Source organism: Gopherus flavomarginatus, chromosome 7 (assembly GCF_025201925.1).
Source record: "Gopherus flavomarginatus isolate rGopFla2 chromosome 7, rGopFla2.mat.asm, whole genome shotgun sequence".
Classification (NCBI taxonomy): Eukaryota; Metazoa; Chordata; order Testudines; family Testudinidae; genus Gopherus; species Gopherus flavomarginatus.
Genome location: NC_066623.1, coordinates 48,276,433 through 48,294,384, shown reverse-complemented (window position 1 = coordinate 48,294,384; position 17,952 = coordinate 48,276,433). Strand labels below are relative to the sequence as shown.

Sequence of the window (17,952 nt, the reverse complement as noted above, 5' to 3'; positions counted from 1 at the left end):
TTGGTGTGCTGGGAAGGGTGGGGTGAAAATGGACATGGGTGGATAAGCCAGAAGTGGCAGAGCCCTGGAGGCACAGCCAAGGATCTCGGCCTTGATGCAGGAAGGGAGGAGCAGGCAGAGGAGGGGTCTGAAACCGCGCAGAGGTGAAGGGAAGGTAGCTATGTTCTGAATGGCTACAGGGACAAGTGGCCGTTGGGTTATGGTGATACGGGTGGGCTTGGACAAGGGGATAGGTCTGATCTTAGCCACAGTTGAGGGGTGGGAGTCGGGTATCACAGGAGGAGAGAGCCTGAGGTCACCCCGAGTTGGAGAAGGGAATTCATCAGGGACAGCCCGGAGGGAGGGAGAGGACCTGGCAGATCCAGTTGGGCCAGAGGACCGGTCAGTTTGAAGGGAGGCAGCTCGGAAGAGAAGTCAGGGAGACGGCAAGAGCTGTGAGACTGAAGGAAGGAGTAGAGCTTCCCCCCATATGCACTGTGCCGGGGCATCGGGGAACCCACAGACATCCTTCCCGAAGCCACATGCCCTGCCCCCGGCCCAGCTGCCCTTGCAGTGACTCACCCATAGCGTTCCAGGAACCTCACTGCAGTGCAAGCCAATCCCCTGTGCTATGGGCAGGGGCAGGCAGCACCAACAGCTCCCGGCACTGTTGGCCCCACTGTGTGGAGGCACAGGATGGGATGTTACATCCCAGGGGCCAGAGGGGCACAAAGCCTAGCTCGGCCTGGCCAGCCTACTAGGACTGACAGTCAGGGGCTGGCTAATGTGTGCAGAGTGCACTGATCCTACTGTCTAGGTCTCACACCTGACAAGCGCTGAGGGCTTGTTTGCTCTGTGTGGTGTGTGGGCCAGTGAAATATCCTGGGTATTAACTGCCCTTGTCGCTTGAGCTGGGAACAGGGTCCTGGCTACAACCCTCATGCAGAGCTGCGCAGCTCAGCAGGAATGTAAATGCAGCGAGGAATTGTCCAGACTGCCGTGGCCTGAGCTGGGCTAGGCAGAGCTCTTCTGGAGCAGGGACCCACATTCTCTGATGCTTGGGGTCAACTGTGGACCTAGAAGTCAGGGCACACTGCTGCGGGGGGGAAATCAGCTCCAGGCCTCAGATCTCAATGGGTCTGTCTACACTGCAGTTAAAAACCCGTAGCCGGCCCATGCCAGATGACATGGGTTGCAGGGGCAGGCTAAGGGGCTGTTTGCAGTGTAAGCTTTGGGCTTGGGCTGGAGTCTGGGCTCTAGGACACTGTGAGGTGAGAGGATGCAAGAGCCCAGCATCTACACTGCAAATTTAACAGCCCTGCATCGTGCCCCAGTCAGCTGGCAGGGGCCAGCCACACTTGGGCTGGTGCCTAACTGCGGTGTGGACATACCCAGAGACCCTTGTTTCACTGGAGGCTCCAGGGAGCCATGGTTAGCGTTCCAGGGAGAGTTGTCTCAAGATGAGCTAGCCTGGCCCTCACCTACGCAGCAGAACTGCCTTTGAAAACCACGGGGCTGCCCCTTTATGTGGGGACTGGCAGCTGCCCCACTGGGAACTTCCAGCTCCTGACAGTAAGCCTTGGCGCCTGCAGCTTTGAACTGCAATTCCATCACTGCTAGCAGGTACCAGTGCTCCTGCCTCCCCTGCCCAGTCTCAGCACAGCCTCTGTGGGAGTGTCTCTCTGCTTGGGCCAGACAGATCGGCCCCATGGCTGGGCACCCTAGTGTGAAGAAGGGGCTCCATACTGGATGCAGTGTGGATGGGGGAGAGATGCTAGCATGCCCCCTGTCCCATGCTGCCCTGTGGCCGCTGGGTTCATGTGGAACTGGAATGGGGGATGGATTTAGCAGCACTCTGGGCAAAGTCTGGAAGGGCTTTGTGGGTCCAGGACTTCCACAGACCACTATAAATCTCTCCCTCCTTCTCACTGCCCCAGAGCAGAGCAGCTGGCAATGTCCCCAGCCCAGGGCAGCAGCTCCCATCACTGGGGATGGCTCCCAGGGGAGAATCTCTCTGGGCTGAGCCTGAGCTCCCGCTCTGCAGACAGCCACCGCTGTGTCTGGCTGAGAAAACAGGTGGCTAAGGGAATGGACATCTGACTGGAGACACTGCAGGCTGGGGCAGTGGATGGGGTGCGTGAATCTCACTCTAGCAGCAGGCTGGAGCTCCGGGCTTGGACCCCTGGCTCGGGGCAGGCAGCCTGGCCTGGCACGCACCCACTCACAGTGTCTCCGTGTCTGTCCGGCAGGTTCACTTGCTGAAAGACCAGCTGGCTGCAGAGGCAGCAGCTCGGCTGGAGGCCCAGGCACGCGTGCACCAGCTCTTGCTGCAGAACAAGGACATGCTCCAGCACATCTCGCTGCTGGTCAGGCAGGTGCAGGAGCTGGAGCTGAAGCTGTCAGGAAGCAACACCAGTAAGAGTTCATTCCCCAGCCTTGCTGCCGCCCCCCGCCAGCACAGGGATCCAGGAGCACAGCATGGAGGTGCTTGCTGCTGGGCCCTGTGCTGATCCACCAGGGCACAAGGAACTCCCCATCCCTTCCCATTCTCCCCCAGTCTGGTGGTGTGCCCGTGCCATGGGCCCCAGCACTCCCTGGAGAGGGGATTCCCATGAACGCCAGTGGGAGGGATCGCCACAGAGCCATGCCCAGCAACCCAGGCTGAGCACAGCCCATGGCCAGGGTGGGCATGCCATGCACACATCTCAGCCCGGTTCCCAGGGGTCAGTGCCCCAACTCACTACTTGACTCAGGCCTGCAGTGACTACATCTCCTTGTGGGGTAGGAGGTGAGACCCACAGTGTCGAGACAGCCCCACCCCTTTGCACCCCAGGGTTTGTGGCATACAAGAGATGCCCCATGTCTCCTGGTCCCAGCACCAGGATGCCCAGGGAGAGAGAATTTATAATGGACACCCTGCAGGGAGACTCCCTGCGTGTACTTCCCTCAGCTCTGCAAGGGCAGCTGTGTGTGCACGTGGGCGCAGAGGCTGGGTGTTATTGGGACAGATCCATGTGCACAAGTTAGCAGTGCAGGAACTGATTGTGCATGGTGGGAGTGCAGAGGCTGGGTGTTATTGAGACAGGGCTGTGTGCACAAGTTAGCAGTGCAAGGATTGATTGTGTATGGTGGGAGTGCAGGGGCTGGGTGTTATTGGGACAGGGCCATGTGCACGTTAGCAGTGCTGGAAGTAATTGTGCATGATGGGAGTGCGGAGGCTGGGTGTTATTCAGACAGGGCCATGTGCACAAGTTAGCAGTGCAGGGGCTGATTGTGCATGGTGGGAGTGCAGAGACTGGGAGTTATTGGAGCAGGGCCGTGCGCACATGATGGGGGTGTGCGAGGATGTTTGTGTGTGATGGGTGTGTGGGGGCTGGGTGTTACTGGAGCAGGGCCGTGTGCACATGATGGGGGTGTGCGAGGGTGTTTGTGTGTGGCGGGCGTGCGGGGGCTGAGTGTTATTGGGCAGGGCCGTGTACACATGTTGGGGGTGCAGGGTATGTGTGCATGGTGGGTGTGGGGGCTGGGAAGGGGTATCTTTGGGGGCTGTCCATGCTTTTCTTTGTTACTGTTCTTTCAGCTAGATCCCCACCTACCCCTCCACTCTCCATCGGCTTCAGCTCCCCATGTGAAAAGCACCATGATCGGGGTGGGCGATGGGGCTCTTGGCCAGGGGTTGAGATCTAGAGCAGGCCTGTGTGCCTGGTGGCTGTCTGCCGGCCTGTGTGGGGGGTCAGTGATGCTCTAGGCTAGGCCTGCTCCGACTGCCCTCTTCTTTTCCAGTAGGCTCCCAGGACAGTCTGCTGGAGATCACCTACCGCTGCAATGCCCTGCCAGTGCTGTGTGACCCCACCACCCCGAAGCCTGAGGACCTCCACCTACCGCTGCTGGGCCCTGGCCCTGACTCTGCCCATGCCCTGGGCAGCCCCATAGGTAGGAGTGACTGCTTGGTGAAGCTGGAATACTTCCGCTTCCCCCCAGGCGCTGTGTCACCATCGGAGCCGCTCCTGGGCAGCCTGGAGCTTATCAAGTTCCGCGAGTCGGGCATTGCCTCGGAGTACGAGTCCAACACGGACGAGAGCGAGGAGCGCGACTCGTGGGCCCAAGAGGAGCCACCGCGTCTGCTCAACGTGCGGCACATGCAGGGCCCGGGGGACAGCCTGGATGATGAGATCGCTGTGTAGGAGGGTGGCTGTCTCCAGACCGAGACAGGGAGGAGATAGTCCTGGGGAGGGAAGCAGCTGCTGGAGGCCAGGGCTCAGTTCAGTGCTTTAGGCCTGGGTAGGCAGTAAAAGCTCCCTCTCCGCCCCTGTGGCAGGACAAAGCCAGGGCTGTGCTTCCTGCAGCCCACACCATCCCAGCAGGCTCTCAGGGCTGTAAGGGCATGCCCTGGCCTTGCTGTGAGAGAGAGAGAGAGGAGATTGAGCACCCACCCAGCACAGCCACAGAGCACACAGGAGTAGGCACAGACACATGCCCTCCTTCAATGTGCAGTCACATCCGCAAGCCTCTCACCTCGCTGCCCCAAGGCTCTGCCAGCCTCTCACAGCTTCTGCTCTGACCAGACTCCATAGGCTATGGCCAGCGATGTGTGGCTGTATGTCCGTGGCACGGCTTTGTCCTCTGTAATGGAACTGGGGATACTTTCATTAGCCATAAAATCTATAACCCTTTTCTGAATCCTACCAAGCTCTTGGCCCCATAACATCCTGTAGCAAGGAGTTCCACTGGCTCATTATCCATTCTGGGTAAAAATGAAAAATTTCCCTTGATCAGCATTAGATTCATTGCCTTTCATCATCAGTGTACCTCCCCTGGTTCTCTCTGAGACGCAGCTCCCACCCGCGTTCTTATCCCATTCACTCTTTGACATGGCCCTATCATGTCCCCTCCTATTCATCCCCTCTCCAAACAGAGCAGAGTCAGGGGGATGGTTACAGGAGCTCAGCGTACAGGTAATTCTGCTCCCAGTGGAGTCGAGCTATAGATTTCAGTGAGAGGCCACCCAGTCCTTGAAACTCCCCATCCTCAGTTGGAGCCTCTTGGCATTGTGGGCACTTGCCTCTGAGCCTCCTTCGATTCCTGGGGAACCAGACCTGACCTCCCTGTTGCAAGTCAGGGAATGCCCCATACCTGTATAACAGATCCTAGCTCTCTGAACTCCCCACACAGCTGGTGGCAACGGAGTACCTCCCAGCTGGCACTGTATTCATGCCCACACCCCCCTGGGAGGCCAGGCAGGGCTATTGCCCGCTGGACAGATGGGCACTGAGGCACAAAGCCCAAGTCAGTGCAGCACAGGGAACTGAACCCAAGTCTCCCAGGCAGGTGCCAGCCTTGCTCTTCATGGCATCAGTTTTGGAGTTGGTCTCCAGCCCAGTCTTGCGCAGCTGTTCTGCACACTGCTGAGTGACGAGCTGGCACACTCACTGTTCCAGTCATGCCCGGGTCGAACCTGAGCCATTCAGGTCCATTTCAGCCCCCCGGTGTGAAGGAATCACAGATCAGGCACTACCATGCGCTTGTCGAGACACTTTCCCCTGCTGTTACTCCAGCCATTCTCCTCGTTCAGCTAGGGCTTGCTGGCCTTCCTAGTCTTGGCTAACCTCAGTATTGTGTCATCTGCCAGAACGCTCTTTCCTTGTCCCCAGCTCCCTAGGGGTGTGCAGCGAGAGCAGGGTGGCAGCAGCACTGGCCTCTTCATATTTTCTTTTTCCTTAAGTAAATCCAGGGAAATGAAATGCCAAAGCTGATGTTAATGCAATGATGAAGTCAGGAAATTCCACAAGTTCAGACAGCCGAACTCTTCAGTAGCGTGTACCCCCCACTCTCCTAGCGGGGCAAAGTCCCAGGGCTTTTGCTTCACATTTTTGTCAGATTGGCTGCTCTGACTCCCTAACAGGTAGGCGCCACTTCCTCCTGTTTGCTCTCAAGCTGTCTGGTAAGTTCTCCAGGCTGCGGAGAAGGCTGTGCTGCTGGACCTTGCTGCTTGCTGTCCCCATGGGGCTGTGTTAACATTTGGAGGGGCAGAGCAGATTCCAAGGGAAAAGGCTTTGCTCGGAGGGCGCGAAGGCTGAAAGTGCCTGTAGGTGACTCAGTAAAGATTGGCGATCTCAGAAGGCAGACGGGAGTGAGTTTGTTAGGAGGGATTGTCTTGCTGTAGCACACAGGGCCCCAGACAGGATCGGGCATCGTGGTTGCACTGGCTGTGCCCTGAAGAGGTGGCAGACCGAAAAGATGGGAAATTGACAAAAGAGGGTAGAATAGGGCTCCAAAGGCAAGGAAATGGGTTGGATGAGGGGCTCCAGCAATGTCCTACCCACAGATCTGTATTTACTGATCTAAAATTGTTTAACCGCCTCCTCTTTCCCCGACCCCTTTCTGGGGCTAGGAGCTACCTTCAGTCCCTGCCTGTTCTCAGCTCTCCCCTGACGATTCGCTGTGATGCCATTAGCCCTGACACTAGGGCAGGGCCATGTGCAACCTTCCCCGCTGGGCCTCCTGACCATCCCTGGAGTTCTGCAAGCCTTCGGGGTTCAGAGCTGGCTGGAGAGCAGCTTCTCTCTGGAGCCACTAATAGGGAGAGCGCAGTGAGCAGGGGACCTGGGTCTGTCTGCAGGAGGGTTAGGGGTGAGTTCACGGGGCAGTAGCTGGTAGGTTCCAGGCGTGTGGCAGTGACACAGAAAAGCGGGGGGGAGGGGCAGTGAGTGCAGGAGTGCTGGCCATGAAGGGAACAGTGGAGTAGGGTAGTGAGGCCAGGGCTTGAGGAGTGGAATGGAGACAGGACGGGAACCCTAGACTGGCTGGGAAGATTCTCCGGGCTCAGAGCAGAGATGGGCTAGAGCAGGAGAGCAGGGCTCCACAAGAGCAGCACAGTGATGGGAAGGAAAGCTACATCCCCTCCTGGCCCCACTTTGCCTTGTGTCACCCACACTAGGCCCCAGGCATTGCCTGCTGGGCCTCCTCTCCTGGCTGCCTCTGCAGAAAGCCCAGGCTTGACATCCACATCAGCTGTGCTTGTTCTGTCTGACTTACCTCATGCGTGCAGTGCGAAACCCAGAGCCTGCAATCCCAGGGCAAGGCCACGGGACAGCATGTCCCCAGCACTCCGGGTTCACTTACAGCTCTCTCAAGGGCAGCTGTGAGCACTTCCCTCCGCTCCCGGGACTGACGCGTCACCATAACACTGTCGATCAGCTCACCCACTAGCTACTGGCTAGCTGGAGGGGCCTTCGGCTAAGGGCCATTCTTCCCATCTCTGTGCCCAACACATGCTGTGTCTTATAGCCAGCAGTGGGACCTGCACTGAGAGGTGGAAGCCAGGACCTAAGGAAAGGCACCAGTCATGATGAGGCTTCCTGAGGGTGGTTCTGGCTCCATTGGAGTAGATCTAACTGGCTTTTTAGACTCGTATCACCACCAGGACAGATGGGGCCAAAATCTCCAAAGATTCTGCTTCCAAGTGCTCAGTGAAAATCTGTGATAAATCATGCAGGCTTCTGCAGTCTGGTCAGCTGCCTGCGTTCAGAACTCAGGAGGCAGGCTCCAGAGACCATGAGATTGGCTTTCAAAAATACCAGGGGCTCTTTTTCTTTGCTTTCTGATTTCTGAGCCTTTAGGGGGCACTTGGATCCGGATCCTGTTTTCGGGCTTCTCTCCACAACTGCGAGAGCTAGAAACTTGCTTTTTTTTGTAAAGGAAAACTCAGGTTCTCGCTCCATCACATGCTTCTAGGAGCTGAGCATTACAACTCAGATTGTGAGAGCTGACAACTCTGTTTGTGCACACAAATGCACTTGCAAATGTGGATTTTTGTTTATGCAAAATGATGCCATTGCAAGTGCAGTTTTTTTCACTTGAAAGGGGATACACTTGCAAGCAATTGAAGTTTGTGTGCATGCAAATAAATGTGCTCTTAGCTACTGTGACGGCAGTTTGGAATAACCTTTGAGAACGTGGCCCTGAGGTTTTTGGAATGCTCACTTGCTGGAGGGAGTGTTTTGAAAACCAGTTTCCTGATTACAATAATTAGGGGTTGGCTTTTGTTTACCCAGTATCTGTGCATTACTTTGATTTTGAATGATGACTTGAACATGCAGGTGATTGAACTCTGTTGGGGCGTTGAGGGGCCCAAATAAGATCCAGATGGTCATGAAATTCCAGTCGTGCCCTTGCACTCCCACTGCTGCCATGCCCAGTGGTGTGAGCTGCCCCCTTGCTTCATATCACACGCTGGGAGGCTCAGTGTTTGAGCTAACCTAATGCAGGAGGAAACCAGCCAGAGCTCCAGGGAGGATGCCATTAAAGAGACAGACCAGGCTAGGGCCAGGTTGACAGACCCTATTGACAAAGCCCTACATGTGTGGTGGAGCTGTTCCCCACCTCCTCCCCTCCTGCAGCCTGGTGGAAAGCTGTTATATCATACCACTGTCTCCACCAATCAGGGCTGGGACCCTGCTGACCAACAGCATGTTCCAGTGATGTCCCGCCAGAGTGCCCACAGCAGGATGGCTGCCCTGGGGCCCCAGCCTGGAAGGTGACATCTGCCTGAGACATCCCTCCAGGCTTGTCACTCCTATGGGGCCTGCGGCTCTCCCTGTCTGTTCCTGAGGCTGTTGGTTGCTGCACCAGGACCAGGAATCAAGACAGGCACTGACATTCCCTCTGCTCCCCTGAGGACATGGGGGCTGGGGAACGGATTCTTCCTCTCTCTTCCCCCTCTGCTCCCACTGCTCCTCACCAATGTCCCCTCCTCTCACCGGGCTGGGATTGGGCCAGATGCTGTCATTCAGACAGGCAGGGCAGTGGGGAGGAGGGCCTCCTGGCCAGACGGGCTTGTGAGGGACAAGGGAGCTGCAATGCCTGGTGTGGTCCCACTCAGAGCTCAGCTGGGCTGTGGGCTGCTGGGCAAGAGGCTGATCTGGCCTGATGGGTGAGGTGAGCTTGCACCTGTCCCCTGCAGGCCTGGAAGGGCAGGTGAGCATTGGCAGAGGGGGTGGGAGGTTGACCAGGCAGCATTTCAGGTGGGAAGGGATGGGGACATCAGCAGCCTGTCTAGGCCTGATGCAGGGGTAGGAGATAGGATGGGAGGCAGGATGCAGCAGGGAAAGGGAAGAAGAGAGAGATGAGAATGCAGGGGGATAAGGGTAAGGATGGCAGCAGGGGGTGTGGGCTGAGGGGACTCCCTAGGATCTTTGGAGGTGCTGGAGAGGGGACTTGGCATGTGGGGGGAGGGGGGACGTGGGAGAATGAGCGGCATGGCCAGATGCAATAGGCAGGAGTCAGGGTCTGGCTGGCTGACACATGAGGGAGGGGCAGAGAGCAGGGCAGGGGAGGAAGGAAGGAAGGAAGGAAGGACATTATTGTGAGGCTCTCACCCTCCCTGTTGCTTGTGGCAGGACCAGTCCTGTTCCCCTCTCCTCCCCTTGCCCCAGACCTGCTCTGCACAGCACAGGTAGGAGTGGGAACAGCTGACCCAGAGGGAGCAGGGGTCTGGTGAGAGACCCGTGCCCCGGGAGTCTCTCTTGGGAGTCATGGCACTGGGGCACCCCCTCAGGGACTAGGTGCCTTCAGGCAGGCAGGCAGCTGACTCACTTGGCCTGCTTCCAACTTACCGTTTTCTCATCACTCTGGTCTGCTCCCGCTCAGGATAGGGGTAGGGACAAGGTGGCTGCTGCTGGTTGTGAGAGCAGCCCCTTCTCTTGGGGGCCACCTTTGAAAGGCCAGTAGCCAGTAGCGTGAAGCAATGTGAAGGAACATTGCTGGAACGCCCCAGCATGCCTTTCACAGGCATCCCAGAGCTGGGCTGCAACTCTTTCCAGACTTTTGCTGTGCCCTGAGCCCTGGAACTGTACAGCTGTAAATTCTCCTTCTCCCAACTCCATGCTGCCCAGGAACCTCCTCTCCAGCCTCACACTGTGGTGGTGGGTCTTGGCTGGGGATAGAGAGAGATCTATTTTTTGTCCTTACCTTTCCTACAACTGTGTGTCACTAACTGTGTATTCAATCAATCTGGGAAGGCAGTCTGTCAATGTAAGTGCACTTAACCCCTGGATGGTGTTTGTCTATTGGCTTTTGCTAAATAAATCTTTCTATTTCTCAAGGCTTTCTGTCGTCTCTTCTTTCTCTCTCTGTCTCTGGATCACTCCTTCCACCTCCCAAACTTTGGGGCCCAAAGCAGGGAAACCAGTTAAACCCCAGCCATCCCACTTGGGAACGGAGCTTTCCAGAGGGGGCTGGAGCAATGTGTGTAATGGGGGTGCTGAGAGCTGTTGAACCAAACTGTAAACCCTGTATCTGATGGAAACCACTTTAAGCCAGGGGGCATGGTAGCACCCCTAGTTCCAGCCCCTATGCTTTCCAGGCAGTGAAACATATCCCCAGTGAAAAGCAAAAGGCACGTCTCCCAGCAGACACTGCAGAGAGCAGGCTTGACCCAGTGCCTTCAGCCACTGGTGATATGAAGAGCCCAGTCTGCTGACCAGGCACTAACCTGTTTGGGAGGGGCAAGAGACAGCATGCGAGCATGGTGTGGGGAGGGCGGGCAGCATCCCCACATGATGTCCTCATCTTTGCTGAGAGAGAGCTGGGTTCAATATAGCTTGCTGTGAGTACCACTCTGCACTGGCACTGCCCCATCAGGCCAGGCAGAGTCCCACAGAGGGGGAGGGATAGCTTGGTGGTTTGAGCATTGACCTGCTGAACCCAGGCTTGTAAGTTCAGTCCTGTAGGGACCTTGGGCAAAATCAGTACATGGTCCTGCTAGTGAAGGCCGGGGGGCAGACTCAGTGACTTTTGAGGTCAGGGCCAGCTTCAGGCACCAGCTCAGCAAGCAGGTGCTTGGGGCAGCACATCAGGCTCTTCAGCAGCAAGTCCCTTTCATAGGAAAGGACCTGCCACCAAAGAAGGCAGTGGAGCAGACATCAGTTGCAATCACAGCTTCTTTTTTTTTCTTCTTTTTTTTTTTTTTGCCCCTTGGGGCGGCAAAAACCCTGGAGCTAGCCCTGTTTCAGGGTCCCTTCCAGCTCTGTGAGATAGGTATATTTCCATATATATATTATATTAAGACAGCACACAGGGCTCCGTGCTGACCCTTGTGCAGGCTGGTGCTTGTGCTCTCACCCTTCAGTGCAGTGACCCACACATCCCCATTACAGAGGCTAGGAGCCTGCCAGAGCCCCAGCTAGGGAGTTGCAGCTGCTTAAGAAAGTCTAATGTTGTGCCATATTTAAAAGGGGTAAATGGAGTGACCCAGGTCATTATAAGTCTGTCAGTCTGACACAGACCTTGGGTAAGATAATGGAATTATTGATATGGGACTCAATTAAAAACAGAGGGTCATTTAATTAATGCCAGTCAACATGGGTTTATGGAAAATAGATGATGTCAAACTAGCTTTATCATTCTTGGATTAGATGACAGATCTGATTGATGAAGGTAATAATGTTGATGTAAGAGATTTAGACTCCTGTGATGTGTCTTGGAACAAATTGCACAAAATTGTGGTTAAAAAACTACAAAGATATAAAATGAACGTGTCACGCTTTAAGTGGATTAAACACTGGCTAACTGATGGGTCTCAAAATGTAACAAACGGAATCATCACTGATCGGAGTGTTTCTAGTGGTATCCTGCAGGAATCAGTTCTTGGCCCTACACTGTTCAACATTTTCATTAGTGACCTCAAAGCAAACATAAAATCATCACTGACAGGGCCGGCTCCAGGCCCCAGCGCGCCAAGCACGTGCTTGGAGCGGCATGCCACGGGGGGGCGCTCTGCCGGTTGCCGGGAAGGCGGCAGGCAGCTCCGGTGGACCTCCCGCAGGTGTGCCTGCGGAGGGTCCGCTGGTCCCGTGGCTCCGGTGGACCTCCCACAGGCGTCCCTGCGGAGAGTCCGCTGGTCCCGCGGCTCCGGTGGAGCATCTGCAGGCACGCCTGCGGGAGGTCCACTGGAGCCGCGGGACCAGCGGACCCTCTGCAGGGACACCTGCGGGAGATCTACTGGAGCCGCGGGACTGGCGAGCGGCACATCCCCCCCCACGGTGTGCCGCCGTGCTTGGGGCGGCGAAATGGCTAGAGCTGGCCCTGATCACTGATAAAGTTTGCAGATGGAACAAAAATTGGGAGGGGTGGGATGGTAAATAGTGAAGAGGACAGATCACTGGTACGGAGTAATATGGATCACTTTGTAACCTGGGTGCAAGCAAACAATATGCATTTTAATGTAGCTAAATGTGTACATCCGGGATCAAAGCATGTAGGCCATACTTACAGGCTGAGGGACTCTACCCTGGGAAGTAGGGACTCTGAAAAAGACTTGGGAGTCAGGGTGGATAATCAGCTGCACATGAGCTCCCAGTGCAATGCTATGGCCAAAATGACTAAGGTGATCCTGGGAGGCAGAAATGGGAATCTTGAGTATGAGTAGAGAGATTATTGTACCGCTCTATCTGGCGCTGCTGCGACCTCTGCTGGAATACTGTGTCCAGGTCTGGTGTCCACAGTTCATGAAGGAAGTTGATAAGTTGAAAAGGGTTCAGAGAAGAGCCACAAGACTGACTGAAGGATTAGAAAACCTGCTTTATAGTGATAAACTGAAGGAGCTCAATCTATTTAGCTTAAGGGGTGACTTTTTCACTGTCTATAAGTATCAACATGGGGTACAAATGTTTGTTAATGGGCTCTTCAGTCTGGCAGAGGAACATCCAACATGACCAAATGGCTGGAAGCTGAAACTAGATAAATTCAGACTGGGAATCAGGTGTAAATTTTGAACAGTGAGAGTCATTAACCACTGGAACAACTTACTGGGATTCTCCATCCCGGACCATTTTTAAATCAAGACTGGGTATTTTTCTAACAGATCTTCTCTAGGAATTATTGTGGGCCAGTCTCTGGCCTGTGACCTACAGGAGGTCGGACCAGAAGATCATGACGGTCCCTTCTGGCCTTGGGGTCTGTAGCTCTGTACCATTTAGTCTCTGGGGCGGGCGGGGCGGGGCTGGCCAAGATGTTGGCCATCACCCCAGCAGAGCTCCCCAGTCAGTGCTGGGGGCCTGCCAAGCTGCTCATTATCACTGTTCAGCCAGGGCCACAACTGTTCTGTCTTATGCAGCAGCTGGTTGGTGTCTAGAACAATAGAGAACAGGCCCCATCTGACCCGTTACTGCTATCACATGGGTGACTGCAAACCGCGATGGCTGAGGAGCTGACCTCAGCGAATGGGAGATCCAGCTGGGACCTCCCATTGCCTTCGCTTCATGCCCTGCCTTTGTTACCAAAGCGCCATATCTGGCGAATGGGAATATACTGCTGCTGCTTGTCTGTGTGTCTCACAGCCAGCCCTCCAGTACCATCCTGCCCATCCCTGAGCCGGATTCCCGGATCCCAGAGTCCTCAGTACAGGGCAACCCTGGTCCTGGAGAACAACCTCTCTCTTGGCCTGTAAAATGACGCGGAAAAGGATGACTTCTTATAAAACAATTTTTTTTTGTTTCCAAATCCAAAGTGCGAGTGCACTGTGGAAAGGCGCCAGGCCATCTTTTCCCTGCTCTCCCGCTGGCCTAGACAGCTCAGATGAAGTGGGCTTTGGAGCCATCCCAGTCATCAGTTACTGGGAATCCAGATTGCAGGAGTGAGGAATGAAAGCAGCAGCCTCCCTTGGGCTTCCCGTGCATTTCAGACCCACATCCTTCCCAGGGCTCTGCAGCTGTCCCCGGAAATCCAGGCCAGTCTGAGACTGGGAGGCAGCTGGGACGGTGCATGGAAAGGCTTCTGCCTGGAACCCCAGCAGGATCTCACCCCTCTGCTCTCCAAACCAAACCATCCCTCCCTTCCCACCCGCCGACGGATCCCGGCGTGGCTTGAATAATGTCTTGACCCTTCCTTTCAATTAGCCTGGTGTTGCCTGCCCTCTGGGGGAAGGCTCTTTACTCTCGTGTTTGGGAAGCTGCCTAGACTTTGGCTAAAGACATCCATTCCCTCATGTTCTATGTAAGGGTCCTTTGGAGTCACTGCCTGGTTTTCGGAAATACCCCTCCCACACTGGATTAGTTCTGGGGAAACATGCCTCCTTCAAACATCCCATGGGATCAGTCACCAGCACACAGCGGCTTACCTGTTGGCACTTCCTGCCCGGGCTGCTGGGCGATAGCAAAGGCTGGTGAGAGTGGTCTCTCTCCCAGGGGGTCTGGAACGAACAGCCCCAACAAGCAGGCACCTGAGCTGTTGAGAAATGGCTTCTCGGACCCGCTCCTGAAGAGTTGTTGGCTGGGGGATATGTGGGGATCTACGCCTGGGCTCTAATCAATGCAGAGTGACAAGGGAACAGGACTTTTCACCATAACAAAACTAGGTGCAGACAGATCCCTTGGAATGCGGCCTCGGGTGCTGGATCAGGGTCAGGGTGTGCAGGAGTCACTGTGCTAGAGTGGGGATCTGCTGGGAGGGTGAATGGGGGGCTGTGGGGCCGTGGAAGATCGGGAGGCAAGGGGCCCATGGCAGGCTGACTAGGGGCTCACTCCTTAGGGGTCACACTGCTGGGGTGGGGAGTCTGTGATCCAGCAGGGAAGGGCAAGGGTTCGCCCAGTCACGTCCCAGGAGGCGGGCCGGGGCTGCTGTATCCCTGCATCTAGCCCACAGGGGCCCCTGACACAGGATGCCCCTGCCACAGGGTGCTCTGCAGAGAAACGCTGCCTGCTCCTAATAATCTGCTTTATTTGAGTTCTGCCGTAGGGAGCATAGAGCACTGCACTGCCTGCAGGCGGCATATGCTGGGGGCTGCGCTTCTGCCGGGGGCTGGGTCACTTGGGTGTTTTGCAGCTGCCGAAGGCCGGCCAGTTACTGGGCCGGGCCGTGCGCTCCTTCTCCCATAGCACTTTGAGCCTGTGGTAATACACCTGGCAGCTAAAGCCCTCCTTGAAGCCACACTTGACATGTGTCTTGAGTGAGTGCATGGTGGGGAACACGCGGCAGCAGGCCACACATTTGTAGCCGTTCTGTGGCGCTGGCTGCCACTTGGAGGCCATGAGGATGTCCCGGGACGTGATGCAGTCCCTGACCTCCACGCTGGGGCTGGCTCTCCTCGTGCCCTCGGTGGGGCAAGCCTTCTCCAGGGAGCAGGAGGAGGAGCAGATGCTCTCCGGGAGCTCATCAGGCTGGCTGGTGTCCCTGGCACTGGCCACCAGCGTGTCCGGGAAGCTGCAGGCCTCCCGCTGGCTGACCTTGTCCATGCACACAAAGTAGCTGTAGGGGGAGAACCAGGGCCGGTAGATGGTGCAGTTGCGCCCTAGGGGCTCGCTGTTCTGGCCATCGCTGGGGACACAAGCTGCCAAGAGAAGAGGCTGGAATGAACCCCTGGCCCAGCGGAGGGCATGCTGTGGGGAGGGAGGCCATGGTCTAGGCTCACCTTGCCCTCCCCGTCCCCTTCGCAGCTTCCCTCCCCCTCGGGCACCACTTGGGTCGGTGTTCATTCCAGAATGCTCCTGACCCACCAGCCCCGCCCCGATCACAGGGTTCCTGCTGGGCCAGACAGTGTGGACGGGGCTCACAGCGATGTCTGTCACACATGGGTAAGGCTGCGAGTCTGTCATGGAGGATTCTGTGACTTTCCACGACCTCCGTGGGCCTGAGCAGCAGTTGGCCCTCGGGTCCACCTGAGCAGTGGCCGGTGTGGCTGGCCCCACGGACCGCCCAAGCAGCAGCCAGTGCGGCTGGCCCCAGGATCCCCCAGAGCAGCAGCACCCAGGGCCCCCTGCTACGATTTAATCATGGGTATTTATAATAGAGGTCACGGACAGGTCATGGCCGTGAATTTTTGTTTACTGCCCTGACCTGTCCAGGACGTTTACTAAAAATACCTGTGACTAAATTGTAGCCTTATACCTGGGAACTGAAAGCATCTCTGGGGGTTTGCTCTGTGCGTCCCAGGATGGGCATCATCTGCCGGTTCCTCCAACACCCCCACACTCTCAGTGTCCAGAGGGACACAGGCACAGGCGCTCAGAGAGCACAGATAGATACACAGACAGTGGCTGTCCAAGTTTGTACGTGCTCAAAAGGCCCCCACCACGTGCTGTGCTATGCCAGGGGGCTCTGGATGGGCACAAGGGGCATTACTTGTCCAAGGCTGGGCACCTCGGGTAGATGTTTTGGAAATTCCTGTGTTACAAATACACAGAGAAAAGCCAGTGAACCAAAGGGACACCAAGTGTGTGTGTCGAGGGGGCAGAGAGGCCCCAAACAAAGGGGTAGCATGGGGCGTGGCAGCAGAGAGGGACCCTATGGTGCCACGACTGGTCTGGGCTTGTCTCCAGCAGTCAGTTCCCTTCCCGGAGTGTTTGAAGAGCCACACTGGTGCCATCCTGGAGGGGAAGCTGGGTCAGTGTGATACAAACTGCCCCTTCCTGTCCCCAAGGGAAATGCACATCTTGTGCCTCTGCTCCTGCCACACTATCTTTGTGCCCCGAGTCATCCCCGGCTCAGCTCTGCTTCAGTGAGCACTGTAGGGAGCCTCTGTAGTGTAATGGAAGAGATGGCTGGGCTTGGCTGGAGCTCAGTGTTTGTGGCCCCAGGCTGGGGAGCAGGTGGTGCCATATGGTGGAGGCCCCCCGTGAAATGGTCAGACTTTTCCTCTCCCTTCATGACCGTGGGCAGGGCAGGGGCAGAGCTGTCCAGCTGCAGGTCCTGGCCATTAACCCAACGCTGGGAGGCTCAGAAGGCAGCGCTGATCCCAAGCAGTGGTGCTGCACGATGGGCATCGAGGACTGGCTCAGGCATAAGCCTGCGGTGGGTCAAAAAAGCGTACAAGCGGGGGAGGTTCTGTGGCTGAACAGCGACTGCCCCTGCCTGAGATCCTGTACGAGGCCTCTGGGCACATGAACGACAGTCCCGTGCATTTTCCCTTGCCCTGTTTTACAGCTGGGGAAACGAGGCCCAGAGCAGGGCAGTGCCTTGTCCAAGGTCACCTGCCAATGCCAAGCCCTGCTGGAAGTAGCTCACTGGTTTCCTGGGCCTGGCCTGGTTGGCTGTGTTTTGCCTAGGAAAGGTGGCATGTGTGGCCCAAGGCAGGGATCAGAGCTGGCTCAACTCCTGGCCTCTGCTACTGACTTACTGTGGGACCTTGCCCAACTCACTTAGGCCATGATTTTCAAGAGAGGCCTCTTGAAACTTGAATGCCCAGTTTGAGACAGCTGACCCGATTCCAGAAGTGCTGAGGGCTCACAGCTCGCATGATCTCAATGGGAGCTGTGAGTGCTAAGATCCACTGCAAATCAGGCCCCAGGGCTCGAACAATGAGTACCCAAAATCAGAAGCACACTCTGGAAAACATCAGCATCTGTGTGCTTCAGTTTCCCCACCTGTACAGCAGGGATCATATCGCTCCTCCACCTCATGGGCTGTCCTGGGATGCTGCTTATAAAGTGATCTGGGGCCAGTGGTGAGGGTGCTGGAGAAGTGCAACATTGTTCTGTCCATGCCATGCGAGGACTGGCTGTGGGCTTTCACTGTGGCCGCATTACCTGGCAGGCTGGGTGTGTTCCTGGGGGATGGCAGCTCACGTTCGCTCTTCATGGCACAGCTGGGCAGACGAGGCCCAGAGATGGTCAGCAGGGAGAAGTTCTCCATTCCCTCTTGAGACGGATGCAGGGAGCAGGTCCTGGCTGGAGCTCTGGACAGCCTCTGGCTAGATTGCCCAGGGCCTTGGCTTTGTGACATCACCAGCTGACCTCACAGTCACCAGGTGGATCCCCCAGCTCCAGGGAGGGATCAGCGGGGTTCTGAAGGAAAGGAGTGGCGAGCGTCTGGCCTGGATGTTTGAATGGGTTTAAAGAGGTTATGTAGCAGCTGTTCCTGGGACTCATCTCTCTGTAAGTCTTGGGGCCTTTGCTAGTGCATACAGTGGCCTAGCAAGGACCACACCGCAGCCCTGAGATACCAGTGACTGCATCTGGAGACAGGCATGTTCCAGTTTCA

General features: G+C 56.3%; 2 protein-coding genes across 8 annotated transcripts in view; one reads left to right on the top strand and one right to left on the bottom strand.

The window, feature by feature from the left end:
• NOS1AP (nitric oxide synthase 1 adaptor protein) overlaps positions 1 to 17,952 on the top strand; it is a 183,971-nt gene that overhangs the window by 142,466 nt on the left and 23,553 nt on the right. For 5 of the 7 annotated variants that reach the window (XM_050963195.1, XM_050963193.1, XM_050963191.1 and 2 more), the window contains 2 exons: positions 2,229 to 2,394; positions 3,763 to 3,912. In XM_050963195.1, coding sequence (XP_050819152.1) covers positions 2,229 to 2,394; positions 3,763 to 3,912 — 316 coding nt within the window. Of the gene's footprint in view, positions 1 to 2,228; positions 2,395 to 3,762; positions 6,665 to 17,952 lie in introns of those variants that run through there. The other 2 variants (XM_050963192.1, XM_050963196.1) reach the window with 2 other exon arrangements.
• Positions 14,781 to 17,604, bottom strand: SPATA46 (spermatogenesis associated 46). Its single transcript, XM_050963421.1, has 2 exons — positions 17,499 to 17,604; positions 14,781 to 15,304 (listed from the first exon to the last, which is right to left on the bottom strand). Exons 1-2 carry the CDS (start codon positions 17,602 to 17,604, stop codon positions 14,781 to 14,783), a joined length of 630 nt encoding a protein of 209 aa, XP_050819378.1.

Bases quoted from the DNA above. Each gene is read 5' to 3' on its own strand.
- SPATA46 (XM_050963421.1), bottom strand. From the start codon at position 17,604: ATGGAGAACTTCTCCCTGCTGACCATCTCTGGGCCTCGTCTGCCCAGC. The intron at 15,305-17,498 runs GTAATGCGGCCA...TTCTCTTGGCAG, and splicing joins GAACACACCCAGCCTGCCAG to CTTGTGTCCCCAGCGATGGC.